This window comes from Clupea harengus, chromosome 25 (assembly GCF_900700415.2).
Source record: "Clupea harengus chromosome 25, Ch_v2.0.2, whole genome shotgun sequence".
NCBI classification, from domain to species: domain Eukaryota; kingdom Metazoa; phylum Chordata; class Actinopteri; order Clupeiformes; family Clupeidae; genus Clupea; species Clupea harengus.
In genome coordinates this window covers 11,509,686-11,523,751 of record NC_045176.1, presented here as the reverse complement: position 1 = coordinate 11,523,751, position 14,066 = coordinate 11,509,686, and the positions used below count along the sequence as shown (strand labels likewise).

At 45.7% G+C, this 14,066-nt stretch overlaps 1 protein-coding gene across 1 annotated transcript in view; it reads left to right on the top strand.

Annotated features, from left to right (window-relative positions):
• Positions 1 to 1,874: 1,874 nt before the first annotated feature.
• LOC105900637 (cadherin-2) overlaps positions 1,875 to 14,066 on the top strand; it is a 61,614-nt gene continuing 49,422 nt past the window's right edge. Inside the window, exons 1-2 of the mRNA XM_031563332.2 lie at positions 1,875 to 2,330; positions 4,314 to 4,422. Of these exons, the coding sequence (XP_031419192.1) occupies positions 2,274 to 2,330; positions 4,314 to 4,422 (166 nt within the window). The 5' untranslated portion in view covers positions 1,875 to 2,273. The remainder of the gene's footprint in view (positions 2,331 to 4,313; positions 4,423 to 14,066) is intronic.

The following is a 14,066-nucleotide window of genomic DNA, read 5'->3' as shown; positions in this document are numbered from 1 at the left end:
ACTTTTCTCTCTTGCAATCCTGTGATTTCATCAGCTTAAAGCAAACATGCACACTAAAGGCATCTTTTCAGGGGCTAAGGGGATCTTTTCCGAGGCGCCTGAGAGCTGTCAATCGACCACTAGACATTGGAGAGAAAGACAGCCAGCCAGCCAGGGGGCTTTCATCAGCACGCACCATGATCAGAGCTTTGCTACATTTGCACTTTCACATGCCGAGCCCCAACAAGGGTGTCTGTATCAGCAGGAGGAAGCCATAACTCCACCCAGTACATGTAAGTAAAGACTCTGAAACGCGGTGATTAAACCAAAATCAAAACTTTCCAAGGTAAGGAATGTGAGGGGTGTCCTCAGGTCACAGAACTGCGAAAGACAGAATGCACACGTGCAGGACTGTAAGGGTGCTCTTGCATCTGTAAACAAACGAAAAGAAGATGAATCAAAAGAGATTAAAGCCAAGCAGAGTCATTACAAGGGACACAATCAGAGAAGTAATGCCTCTCTTACTTCTAAGCGAGCCATTTTGTTCTTCTCAGCCCCTGGTTTCCAATGATAAACATACCCGTCTGTGTCATTTGGGAATGGCTTCTTAAGTGACGTGTAATCAGATGGTGCTGCTCAAGGACATCACGGACAAAACAGAGAGAGGGAGGGAGGGAGATAGGGAGGAGTGTATTATTAAGTGACTGTATGTGCAGAGAGAGAGCACTGAGGGGTGTGTTTATGTGAGTATGTGTGTGTGTGTGTCTGTCTGTCTGTGTGTGTGTGTGTGTGTGTGTGTGTGTGTGTGTGTGTGAGAGAGAGAGAGAGAGAGAGAGAGAGGGAGAGGGAGAGAGAGCGAGACAAACCTGTGTAAACAACAAGACAGGAGTTGACTCTCTGGTCTCAGTGCATGAGTGCTGGCCAGACACATGGTCAGAATGCATGTCGATGACTTTTAAACATTTAAAATGTAGACTCTGCAGTTGAATATTTGCAAGAATATTTAGAAATACTGACTTGCTCAAGTGTATGTACTCCTCAACGTCCTTTTCATACAAATCTGCCATGACAGGTTCACCCTCACGATAAGTATAGATTGGGAAATATTGTTTTTGCAGTTCATTCAACCTTGTTAGATGTCGAACCAACACCATTTCAAAGACTCAGAGAAAGTGCGCAGCTTATGAAAATTGTTAAAAATATTACTGAAATGTTTTTCATTTTATTGTAATATTGTCTTTTTAGTTTTTGTAGACTGATAGCACATGTTTTTCTTCTTATTCTTTGGTGTGATTATTTTTCTTTCAGTCATTTCTGAACCACTATTGACTTTTACGAAATGGACCATCATGTGCTTCAGCCTCGCAAAAGCAAATAACCAGTGCCCTTGATGTGCCTAAAAATAGTGCTCCTGTATAAAGATAAGGAGAACAGTCTCACCAATCACAGGCTTTTCTCATGCAGAGAGCAGGTAGTCTGTGTGCATAAGCAAGAGTTCACATGTGCTTTTACTCTTTCATTTATCTCCCTCTGTCTCTTAGTCACATACATACACATGTGCTTGCTACCCCACCTCTTCTCTTGCTGTCCCTCAAACACACACACACACACACACACTGATTGACTGTTGCATCTGTGGTGGAAATGTCTATATTTGTTATTTTGAGACTCAAATTTGATTCTTATGATGAGAAGATATTATTAGGAACATTCATTTTGGACTGTTTGGGATTGCTTTCAGAAAAATAACACATCAGAAAAATGGCAAGTGTTGTAATCATCTCCTTGAATGAAAAGAAAAATCCCTACACCATTGTGTTTGTGAGGAAAAAAAGCATAGGCTAGGCCTATATCTACCAAGTGTTGTTTTTTTTGTTTTTTTTTTACACTAGATAGTTCATTCAATCATCATATACTTTGAAACATTGTTTTAAATTGTAATGGGACGGCATCTGTTTGTAAAATGCATGCCCATGAAGTTTATCAGTTGAGTTCAAATGAAATTGACGATGTGACCAGCAGGGCGAGACAGTGAGGGCTCCTGGTACGGCTGTTTTTTTCTCCCTCGCCCCCCTCCTAATTGTAAAGCTCTGTGGGAAGGGAGTTGCAGCCTCAGTACCAGGCTAGTGAGTGTGTTCAGAACGGAGCGGAGTGTGGATACTAGAGGCTGCTTCATGGTGCTGCCGCTGCCGCCTTTGTTGTAGAAAATAACATTTTTACTACATCCATTCCAACGCGAAAACGGGATACTTGACCACGGATTCCTAGGGGGATACATTTAGAAAAGCATATCAATGTTTCTAAACGAGGGCCGGAGTCTGCTTCTGCTAACGCTTCTGGCAGTTTTGCAGGTAATGTTTCACAATTTCGCTGTTGGTTTTGTTGAGTTGTGTATGGGTTGTTCAAGTGCGCTGGCTCCGATCAGGTTTTATTCTATAGGGCTACGTGTATTTTAATGTCTGTTAGTTACAGTGGATGTGCCAGACTGACGCTGCGTGTTATGTAGAGAACGTCCCAAGTTACATGTTTGCTAAGTCAACTTGTAAAATCATTCTTTTCCGCTGCGTCAAACAGCAATTGTAGTCTATAAAATGCTGAAACTATGGCATAGTTGGTTGATTTGGGCTGCATGATAACGTCAATGCGATGCAGGGCTTTTCGGTAACTGTTTCAATTTAAGGACAAGCTCGTGGTAGGTTAGCTTAATACAGGGCTCGCTCGTTGGGTGAGACATTAAGCATTATTTCAATATGAAAAAATGTAAAGAACTGAGATGCGCATTGGCTATGCTACTTCTACTAATGCAGCACTTGTAATAAATACTGTATGACCATGGTAGCTATTCCGTTGCCATGTTCAAGATTTTTTAGAACGCGTATTTAGGAATGCACGTCGGTGTGTCCGATTGTATTGTAGCCTGCCAATGAAGTGGTAGGCTTATAGCTGCCTCATTTTAGGACTTTTGACACAAACATTTCTCTTCCACATGAGTCTCCCGGGCAGTTGTCCCCTCTCCCCATATGTCTTCAAACCAAACGGAAAACGCCAATTCAGGTCTCGACCCCCAACAAGGTGTAGCTCATTTTCAATACACAAAAAGTGTGGAATAGGCTGCACTCATTCAGGCAGCGAATGCTGTTTTGTAACCGTTGACGTTTGGTTAAACTTTTTGAATGTAATTTGAACATTTGTCACTTCAGCCTCGGCCTCCCGTGTTTGATTTTGATAGTGATTAGTTTAACCCAATGTGATGTTTGTTTCAAGTGTATTTGCCAGCATGTAGGATGTACCTATTTCCCTCTTTTGAAAAGGAACTTTAAAATGTCGTGTACTACCTTTTAGTCAGAAAAAGAAAGAAGAAAACTCTTCCTATTCCTATTTTTTCCCCAAGGGTTAAACTAGCCAGCATCATTTTTTTCTAGGTGGTGTTGCATTTCAGTTAATATATGCAGTTGGTTCAGCAATAAACACCCATTTCCCTCTCCCCCCCTTCAATTTAAATTCCACTGATTGAGAGAGGCAAGTGGCACGGATACCCACAAAGCAGTCATGCCCTGGAACCCCTCTCGCTCCACATTCTTTTGAGAACCCAAACAAAAGAAATAGGATTAAGAGTATGGGGGGGACTGAGGGGGAGGTGGGAATTCCTTGATTCCATGCGAAACTCTGTGGGCTGTTCTCTCCCAGTGCTTTGTTTCACACATACCCTACCACACACACACACACACACACACACACACATTACGGGCATCTCACATACTTTTTCCCGTAAATCCTGAAAGAGTTCCACTTCCCGCTGAGAACCTGGACAATTTGTTTGCACCGGTGTCCCCCCCCTCAACCCACCTCATTTTAGTCCGATTAATGAGCAAGAGACGCCATGGTGGCATGTTCCTGGAGAATACCCAGGGCTCCGTGCTCTCTGGGCTCTCCTAACACATTACAGCAGATTCTGTACAGTGTCTGTTGTAGTTGTACTGTCCGCCCTGTACTTCAAAGGGCCTTGTTTGTCCATACCGGGGCACTGATCAGAGAGGCCGAAGACAAGGCATCACTCTGCTTGCCCGCCGCCAACAAATGGAGCCTGTTCTTGCTTAGCCATGCTCCTTGGCAAATGCTTAACCCTTCTGGCCTCATTAGTCTAATTGCAGTGGCCCACTATAAAAACAGCAGATGCTTTTGTCCAACTGCGGGCCCCGTCGGAACGTGACCTGGGGTATATGTGTGTGTTTCTGTGTGTGTGTGTGTGTGTGTGTGTGTGTGTGTGTGTGTGTGTGTGGAAGACGCTGATTATTTACAAAGCGTGATTTACGTTTCTTCTTCCTCATCTCTAGATCGGCACGGAGGGCAGGGGTACCCCGCTGTGCCGGCCAGGCTTTTCAGAGAATGTGTACCATGCAGTGGTGCTGGAGACTGAGCAGGAGGGAGAGGCCCTTTTCAACGGTAAGACTTCTGCATTTCTTCTTCAAACACTGCTGAGTAGGGCTTTTGTTGCCTGATTCTTGAGTTGGGGTGCTTGTGTGTGTGTGTTTGTGTGTACACGTGTGTGTGTGTGTGTGTGTGTGTGTGTGTTTCCATGCACGCACATATGTCTGTGTTTTAGCCTTTGCTCCATGTGCAGTACCGAGCAGTGGTGGGTGAAAACAAGCATCTGACATATTTAACCAATTAGCTGTGCTGTTATGTGGGCTTAAAAACCATGTTGTTTGGTTTGTATGCCAATAAACCCAAATGTGGATCAGGCTGCTTCTGCTTCTAATCATTTGCTTGCACAGGGATTTTTATGAAGTTGTTGGATTTTTTTTGTGGTGTTTTAACTCAAACAAGAAATCCTGCTTGAGCTTACTGGCTACATCTATATGTTACATGTCTACATGTTACATGTATTGACTGAAAACAAATAGAGAATGGTGTAAATGGTAGAATGATTGGCTGAAATGAAAGTGTTCATTTTGATGATAACAACCAAGGAAAAGTCACACAAATGGATATTTTTCCTCTAAAGAAGGCTGCAGGGCAAAACACCCACACTCCATTTAGCTTTGTTGTATCATAGCTGTTGTTTGTCAATCTGCAAACTCATTTACAAGAATACAATGGTGACGATCCTCACTCTGTCAATTCAGTTTGTGTTGTCTTTCAAATACAAATGCTTGTTTTGATGGGATCTTTAGATAAATGAACACATCACACTTCACTCATTACGGGGCCATTATCAGGTTGAAGAGTTCTTAGACAAGAACACTGGTAATCTTGTGATATTTCTCTAGGTCTAATGTTGTTCTCTTTTCAATTGTTTAAAAGCAGGGAGGCCCAGATTGGTTTATTGAATGAAGCAACCAAAACAAAACAAACATCAACACAATGGAATATAATTCTCTGGAGCCTCTGCATGTCCTTGTGATGCTTTGGCCAGGGTGCGGCGCAAAACCACATAAGAGGGTTTACATTCAAAGCAGTACCTTCAATAAGATCTTGTTACAACATGACTCGCTCAAAAAACAAATGAGAACACAAATCCATCACCAAGGTGATGTGTGAAAAAAGGGGGCCTTGAGGTAAATGGCTTCCAGAAAAAAAAAGATGACGTTAGGAGTTCCCGCCTAGCCTCTAGAAGTCACGGGCCACTGTGAGGGCGAGTTTGTCAAGGTGACACAGGGGGGAGGAGAGGGTGAGGGTGTGGCGGAGGGGTAAGGGAGAGAGGGATAGTGTCTGTGCTGACGCTGAGCATGGGAGTGGGGTCATAGGTTGCTATCCATGTCTCCTACCTGCCATTGAGCTTCCCAGATTGATCTGTCAGGTGATGGAGCACTGGGGCAGTGTCAGCAGGTGGATGTTGACGTGGTGGAATCCAGCCTCTCCATAGTCTGCCCACCCCCACTTTCTCTCTCCAGGTTTTGTTTTCACTCCTCTTCCGCCCCCTCCTTTCTCTCCCCCCATCCCCCACTCTCACCTCCTTTATTCTTTTCTCTCTCTCCTGAGTGGTGAGGCAGAAGCTCTGCCTTTCTGTCGGAGCTGGCACTCCTGTGTCATTCTAATGCCGTGGTGTGGTTTGGGTGCCTCCAGCTGAGCGTGCTAGCATGGGACGGTGCTAATGAAAGCCGAGTGACGGATGAAAAGCTCCGGTGGCCTGCTCCAGAAAGACAAAAAAAGAAAAAAGGGCCCAACGGTGTGGCCTCGGCCTGCTCTTTGTTTTCACATTCACTTTCGTCACGCCACCGCCGAGGCTTGTTGGGAAGCAAGGGGTTGGCTTCCAAGGGGGCGACTAACCACATGAGGTGGGGATTAATAGTAGGCTATACTAGCGCGAGTGTTCCTGCATTCATTACTTTGCTTAATTGCAGCCCAGGGCAGTAAATAATGAATGAATCACTCTTGAATGACTTTTGTGACAGCCCTTTTTATTTCCAGTACCTCGAACTTGACAAATTTGCCCTGGTAAATCACGAAAACATAATAGCTCTAGTCTCTGGTTAGCATACCTTTTGATAGGTGTCTGCATTGAAAATAAATGTTGTTTGTGATGAATAACATTAGCTGAAGAATCTGATTTCAAAATTTGAATTATGTCAACATGAACGATTGATTTGTGGCAATTAAACCATAAATGTGACAAATTGTATTCAATGTCTAAATATGTCCCCAGTGCCTAAATGTTAAGGGCTCATACATCTGAAAGAAAGCGGAAGCACAATAGCTGAAGCCACTGCTTGCTATTCAATACATTTCCTGCTATGAGGCATTGGTTTGGCCTAGTGACCGCTTCATCGATTCTCAAAGGGATAGAGGAGACACATTTTGACTAAGTTGGTTAGCATGGAGGGGAGGGGGAGAAGCAGGAGGAGGGTTGGGGAAAGAGAGATAGAGGAGGGGGAAGAGAGAGAGAGAGAGAGAGAGAGAGAGAGAGAGAGAGGGAGGAGGGGTGCATATAATTATTTGTCTGACGGGGCCTATTTTTCACTGATGTGGAAAGGAGGTTGCACTCTTTGTTTGTAAATGGAAAGCCATCCACAGCTAATACCATTTTCCACTGTCTGTTTGGAGATGGAGGGGTCCCACTGACCTTGCTGTGAGCTGGGGGGATTTGTGTGGCTGCTTTTGAAGGGGGTGGAGGGGAAGCTTCCCCTCCCCTTCCTCCATAACACCAGGGCCATCACCACAGCCACCACAAATGGATGGTGCAGTCTGAAAAGAAGACATAAAAAAAAGAAACAACCCTCATTTGTCTGTGACAATTACGGCTTCCCTTTCTTCAATGAATATTGCATATTCTCCAAAAAAAAGAGAAGTACGCCAGATATCCCACTGCATCTCCTTGTTTTCTCTTACTGTAATGAAGCAGAGAATAGCCAGGACTGCAGGGCCTTTTGGCTTTTGTCCTTTTCATGGAGCTCGCTCAGTGTACAAGACTATCTCCAGTCTACCTTTCGAATTAGAGAGACAATTTCTTTTGTCTGTCTGTTTTCCATTCTCCGCCAACTGCTGTGTCTCCATGATTCGGGCTGTAACAGTATGCAGTGCTGGCTAGCCTCTGTAAAAGTGGGTTAATGAGAGCCCCAAAAGCCTAATAGAACTTAATGCATTCTCATGCTGCCACCCCACAAACCTATCCATCCCGCTTCCATTTTTCCTCCCCTTGTTCCACCCTCTGCTCCTCTGCTTGCATTTTTATTGCTAATGAAGTGTGCCGAGGCTGAAAGAGTAGAGAGACGATGTGTGTGTGTGTGTGTGTGTGTGTGTGTGTGTGTGTGTGTGTGTGTGTGTGTGTGTGTGTGTGTGTACATGTGTGTCTGTGTGTGTGTCTGTGTTTATACTCTTATACCCTTCCCCTGTTTTGGGTGGCTTCTAACGGCCGCTCCTCAAGTGTGTCGGCCAAGACGGGTCCACCGCTGGGGTCAGAGCTGCCGGGGAGGGGGGGATACAGCCGGCTGACTTCACAATGTAGTTTAAACAAGCAGTGTCAACATGGTCTAATGAAGAACCATTCACACGGATCCGGCCTGTTCCTACAGTGCTGTTTTTAGCATTAAATATGGGCAGACATAAGAGCAGTCTTCTGGATCCAGGATAATGGTTGACTTTTAAAAGCATTTGAAAAAGGTCTCAATGAATAATATAGTGGTTCTGTGCACCACAAAGTGGTGGCACCATGATTAGTATACTGTAAAATAAGAACAATAATTAGGGGTGTTAAGGCTTTATAGCCTATGAGCTGTAATAGCATATTGAGCCCTAATAGTTTAGTTTTTTTTACCCACACATAAAGCCACTTAACTTACTCAACTCTTTTAATGAGAGCAAAAGTATTTTCTTTCTATTTGAATTCTCTAACTAAATAAACAGAGTTATAGAGGCCAGATAATGTGGGTAAAGAAACTGTTATAAAATCACCTCGTGCCTGACATACTATGTGCAGTTTGTAGAGCAGATGCCCCCACCCCCTCGTGCCTGCTGTACCAGGTCCGGCTGTTTGTAATGCTTCTCTGCCAGTGTGTTTTTCCAGGTCTGACCCTGCTTGACACGGTCTAAATCATACCAGCATTCTGGACCTTTAGCGTGACCTTTGAACAGCTCCCTGGGTCATAACCCCTAGCGGAGGGCCTCTGAGTGCATGGCTCCTTCACCAAATGTTAGTCTGACTTTAGCAGACGAGCGTGGACTGGTGGCCAGGCTCACTTAGATTGTGTTGTTGGAGGGAAAAGAAATGGACTGTGATATTTATGTGTGTGTGTGTGTGTGTGTGTGTGTTGTGTCTCACCAGCCACTAGCCTCTGTGTGAACGGAAATGTTTTTATTTGTAATGGATGCTGTTGGTAAGGGACACTTTTTGTCACGGATGGCTCAGATTGTACTTGCAAACCTTCCTTGTCATGGCTTGTAGTGACACTGGTGGCGTGTGACCGATTTCAAAGTCATGTAAACATTATCCATCTTTGTGGCCTGGTGCTGCAAAGCTTCAAGTCAGATAAGGCACTGGGCTTGCAGTGTCCACAGACCATCTGAATATTTGAATATGGAGAGAGCAGATGTGGGGAAAGTGCAGAAAGGCAGACAAGCTCCACGGCTTCAGAGAGGGACAGATCTCAGAAGGAATCTGGATGTGGACTAAGAAGACAAATAAGGTTGCAGCGGGGTTGCTGGTATATTGTCTTTCTTTCTTTCTTTCTTTCTCCTCTATGAGTGTACTCAGTCCTCTCATCTGCCTTTTTATGTGGGCATAAAGTGCAAGCCCGCTGCTGCACCATTTGCTTTGATGGAGTCCGCCTCCCCCTGTCTCTCCTTTTTCCATGTTAAAGGCTAAGGAAGCAGTAACAGCATGATCGCAACTGTTAGGCTTGCCAGTTCTTCTCCTTCTCATTCGGGGCTTTATTACCTGCTTTAGTGGTGGGGGTTGGGTGGTGGTGGAGTGGGGGTGGCTGTGAGGGTGGATCAATAAATCCAGGGGTCTTTGTTTGGTCGGATCAATGTGTTGTAATGAAGGCTGCGCTCCAATTCCCAGCCGAAGCATGGCTGCCGGACATTGGCGGAGCGGAGCAGCATGTGTTCTTTATTGTTATGATATTATACAATTATATATATATATATATATATTATATAATATATTGTAATCATTTCTCAGGGCCACGTCTCCGTTGGCTTCCTCTCAAGGCAAGCCCGTCCAGGAGGCTCTCAGAACAATGTGACGATTCAGGGTCCCTTGATTGGAAATTGTGTGGGTACGCACGGCCTAACCGTCAAGCCTTGGAGACAGAAATGATTATGTTACGAGAGAAAAAAAAGGGATAGTGGGGTCTAAGTCCCTCTCTGAAATGCCCCTCCCCCGATTGCCACTCTGAAGCACTCTCGGAGCCCTATCATAGCCATGAAAAAGTAATGTCGTTAGCGTACCAAAGTAAGTGCACCCATCTGCAACTAATTTGCTGCCGAGGTGGGTGCCTTTTAAGGCCAGTGTGGGTAGCGGCGGGAGAGGGAGAGGATGTTTAATTCATGTCTGACCTTTTTTCGCCGTCGCCTCCTTATCGGATAGGTAGCCTGCACATCGTCTCTGAGCGCCGGACGACGGGGAGACGACATCTGGAATGCCCGTGTGTGCCGATAGAGGAGTTTATGTTGGTTTGACGTGACCCCCACCTTCAGATTCCAACTGTCTGCCCTTCTTCTAACTCCCCCATCCCTCCACACACACACACACACACACACACACACACAAACACACACACACACACTTGAATGGGTATCAGGGGCTCTCTTATCGCCAGGCTGGGAGTGTGACTGACGTTGACATTGTGGTGAGCTGTTAAGGTGCCTCTGGTTTTGTGCCTGTGAGAGCAAGCGAGTGTCCTTGGCATATAATTAGCCTGTTCGCTCTGCTCAGACAGCCCACAAGGCCTATGGGGCCCGGCCAGTGGAGAATTTTGAAAGCCACAGCTGTTGCCAGGGGCCATTCCCGTCCAATCTGTAGCCCTTGCTCATGATCTGTCAAATCAGTCACATTTTTCAGCCAGGACCCAAAACGTGTTTTTTGTGGGGGTTTTTTGGGGGGGGGGGGTTGCATACCCAAGTGTTTATTAATTCTATTCTCTCTCTCTCTGTTTTCACTCTCTCTCTTTTTCTTGCGCCTCTAAATATCGACACACACATGCATACACATAGGCACTCACACATGCATGCAATTAACTGTCTTGACTCAGACCATATATTTAGGTCAGTATTCCTCTGTAGGAATTCTGAAGTGCTTGTTACCATGTAGAAATATTCGAGAGGGTATCCTAGGGTACAAAAGTCTAAAATACAACCAGAAGACATGAAGTACTCATTTGTTTTTCCTCTGAAACAATTCCTATGCATGGGCCTCCTTGTCTCTGTGCCAGAAAGAGGTCTGGTATTACTTTAGCTGGTTGTGTTTCACGGTCTTGGCAAAACCAGACGGATGTGCGAGTTTTATTTAACTAGAGAGACATCCGGAAAGCACATTACACGACCTCTGTATATAATGAGGCCTGGTATAAATAGCTGTATTGACCTGGCTGTGCATGTATATGCTTCGAGGGTTTTTTGGTCCCCGTAGAAATGTCATGCGATGAACAATGCATAGTTTGAATTCAGCATGTTCAGCATTACCGTTGGTTCCACCACACACACAAATCATCTTCCCACTTTTTGTCTCTTGTTTGTGTGAGGACAGGGATGTTTAGGATTTACCACAGGGGTCTGCTTGAGATACCAGCTTCACAAAGGGCGCTCTATGTGCAGGTTTGGGCAGCCTGTCCAGCATGCAGGGCTCAAAGCCTCTTTCATAATACTTTCCTCCATTTTCGTCTCCTCACCACCCCCCACAACGTCTGCCATCCTTTTTTTGGACGTCTCCTCAGTGCCCTGAATGGACATTTTTCTTAACCCTACAGTCACACAAAGAGAGAAGCCCCCTCCCCCTCCTTCTCTCTCTCTCTCTCTCTCTCTCTCTCTCTCTCTCATACTTATTGTGCACATTATGATAGCTGAGTAGGCTAAGGCTACCTCTCCACATTTTCCAGCGCAGCCCACAGTCAGAGTCAGCCATCGCTAGGCATGAAGTGAAACATCCATCGCCCAAACACACTCTCTCTCTCTAACCACAATCATTAGTTTGCGTCTATCTTCTCTTTGATGGAACTCTGCCAAGATGAGGGTCTGGCCCGATGTATTCATATATTGTTTTGGATCTGCCTCTGTATTCATTGATCTCACAGACACTGAAGCAATTTTTGCTTTGTTTTGTCAGAGTGAGACAGAGAGGTGGAGCGTCCTTGTTCTTTAATTTTAGTTCAGGAAAAATATATTGCTTGTATAAAATATGCATGAGACACATCTACCTCTTTGGATATCTATTAACGGACTAGATTGTCGCTTTCATTTTGCTGTTTTGTACTTAAGCAGAGTGCCTCCCATTTCGGTCCCAAGGTTTAGAGCTGGTACCGAGATGTGGAGGCTACTGGAATCTAAATGCCATTCTTACAGGGCCAACAAAAGGGAAAAGCAGGGAGATGGTAATTGACCCAGATACTGTAACCATGTCGACAAAAGCCCATATCCTGCCTGGAAAGAGCCCCTAGTCACAGACTGCGTTGGCACCTATTGTATTCCACTGGGGGGGGTTCTATTTCAGTGCACCAGCATTTCTTCGGACGGCACCCTTAGACAAGCCACCACCTCCTATCTTATGACATCCCCTCCCCCTGTCTCCCCCTGTCTCTCTCTGTACCTCCCCACTCACCTCCCCCCTCCCTCCCTGTCCCACACCACCTGCCTGCCGGCTCTGATGGATGGCTGTCTCTGTCACCCTGGCGACCTTCATGCCCAACCTATCACCTCTCAGGATGACACTGTTTTCAATCACATGATTGGCATGACATAATTGAGTATAATTTGCATAAGGCTTCCCTTCCCTCTGCAGTGTGACCAAGGCTAGGTTGAATCTGTTGGCCTGAAGTTCAACAGAGGACGCTTTGCTATGATCCAGAAACACCTTATAAATACATATTACTTTTGAAACGGGGAGTCCTTATCTGACTTCGCTCCTTTCCTTTTTGTATTGCAATTTTGATTTATATCCGTAAGAGAAGAGGGCTTTCGCTGCAAAGGGAAATTACTAACTTCAACAGACAGCCTCCTCCTTCCCTCCAGTAGTATCACATCAAGAATCTCAGACAGTTGGGAAGAAGAAAAAAATCATTATGTTGATTTATGCCCTGAAAGATCTTCCACTTGCCATGACCTGCTCTCTCTCTCCGGTGCCTCCCAAACGGTTTGCTCATCAGATGCATGGTGCCCTGGCAGAGGCTGTGCATTATTAGCGCACCCTTCCGTCTTGATGTATGGTCACCGCGACACGCCGGCACCCACAGCTGGCGCTGAGGATCTGCCACGACTGACCAGCGGCCCATTTCCACCCGGCGACTGTTTCGAGTATCCATGCCCAGTCATCCCGGCTCGTCACCAGGCGCTTCATGTTACCTGAGGGAGCGTGGATATTTACTGCTCCACTGAGAGAGGTGCCAGTGGCGGTGTATGTCTCCTTGCTGCGTCAGCGTCGCGTCAGCACTAATATCTAAAGGTGCCAAGGGAGATGATGTGAGGCATTTGGCTCTAGGAAAGGGTAGCTAGGGGCAGTTGTGTGTACCTGCGGGGGAGGTGTTTGGTTCTTCCTCCATTAGGTCACATCTGTACACTGTGGCGTGAGTAACTCAAAACATTTTACTACCCAATTACACGTCAGGATTGAAGTCCGGGAGAATGACGTCCCAGCTGGAGAGAGAGCGAGAGAGAGAGAGAGAGTGAGAGATGCTCAGTGTCCCCTCAAAAACAAATTGACTCATACATTTGATATGGATCCCACAGCGTCCCATCTCTCCTTGACTAAATGATCTGTGGGGGGTAATCTGACCTGTTAGAGACCGATACCGCCAGCCCACAGCACAGTGTATCCACCGCAGAAATACGTCAGAACCAAGCTATGACAGCCACTATGAACGCTGAAGCATTGCCACTCTGGCAAAAAAAAAGACCCTGGACCCTGAGTATTGCATCTAAGTTTATTCATAACCTCACCGCGCTTAATCAATTCATAGTAGTATTATCACATTGTCTTATCCATTGTGGACAGTGGTCGTGAGGCTGCATTGACATTTATCTCATTTATGCATTATAACTATTAATGCAACTGCCACGCCTGTGGATAGAAAAGGGTGCAAACCGGGTGGGTTGGACTCTCAGACTGCGGCAGCATCATCGTCTGGGATAATGCTGAGGCTCTGGAGAGCTCTCCGCTGATCCCATTGATCCGAAGTGCAGTTGATGCGAGGCATGAAACACTTACCAGAAGCAGAGCCTCCGCAAACCACCCACCGCCCTCTCCGGATTCACGCCGTCGATCTTCCACGGATCCTTTCGCCTTCTACCCACTAAGTGTGATAAGCGCCTTGACCTTTGCTAGAGATGAGCATCCCAGCACTGACTTTAAGAGTTTAGGGGAATGGCGCCTCCTATTAATTCATGGCATAGCTAACCATATGAGTGCCGCGAGCCAAGGCTATTGACCTTTCATGCTT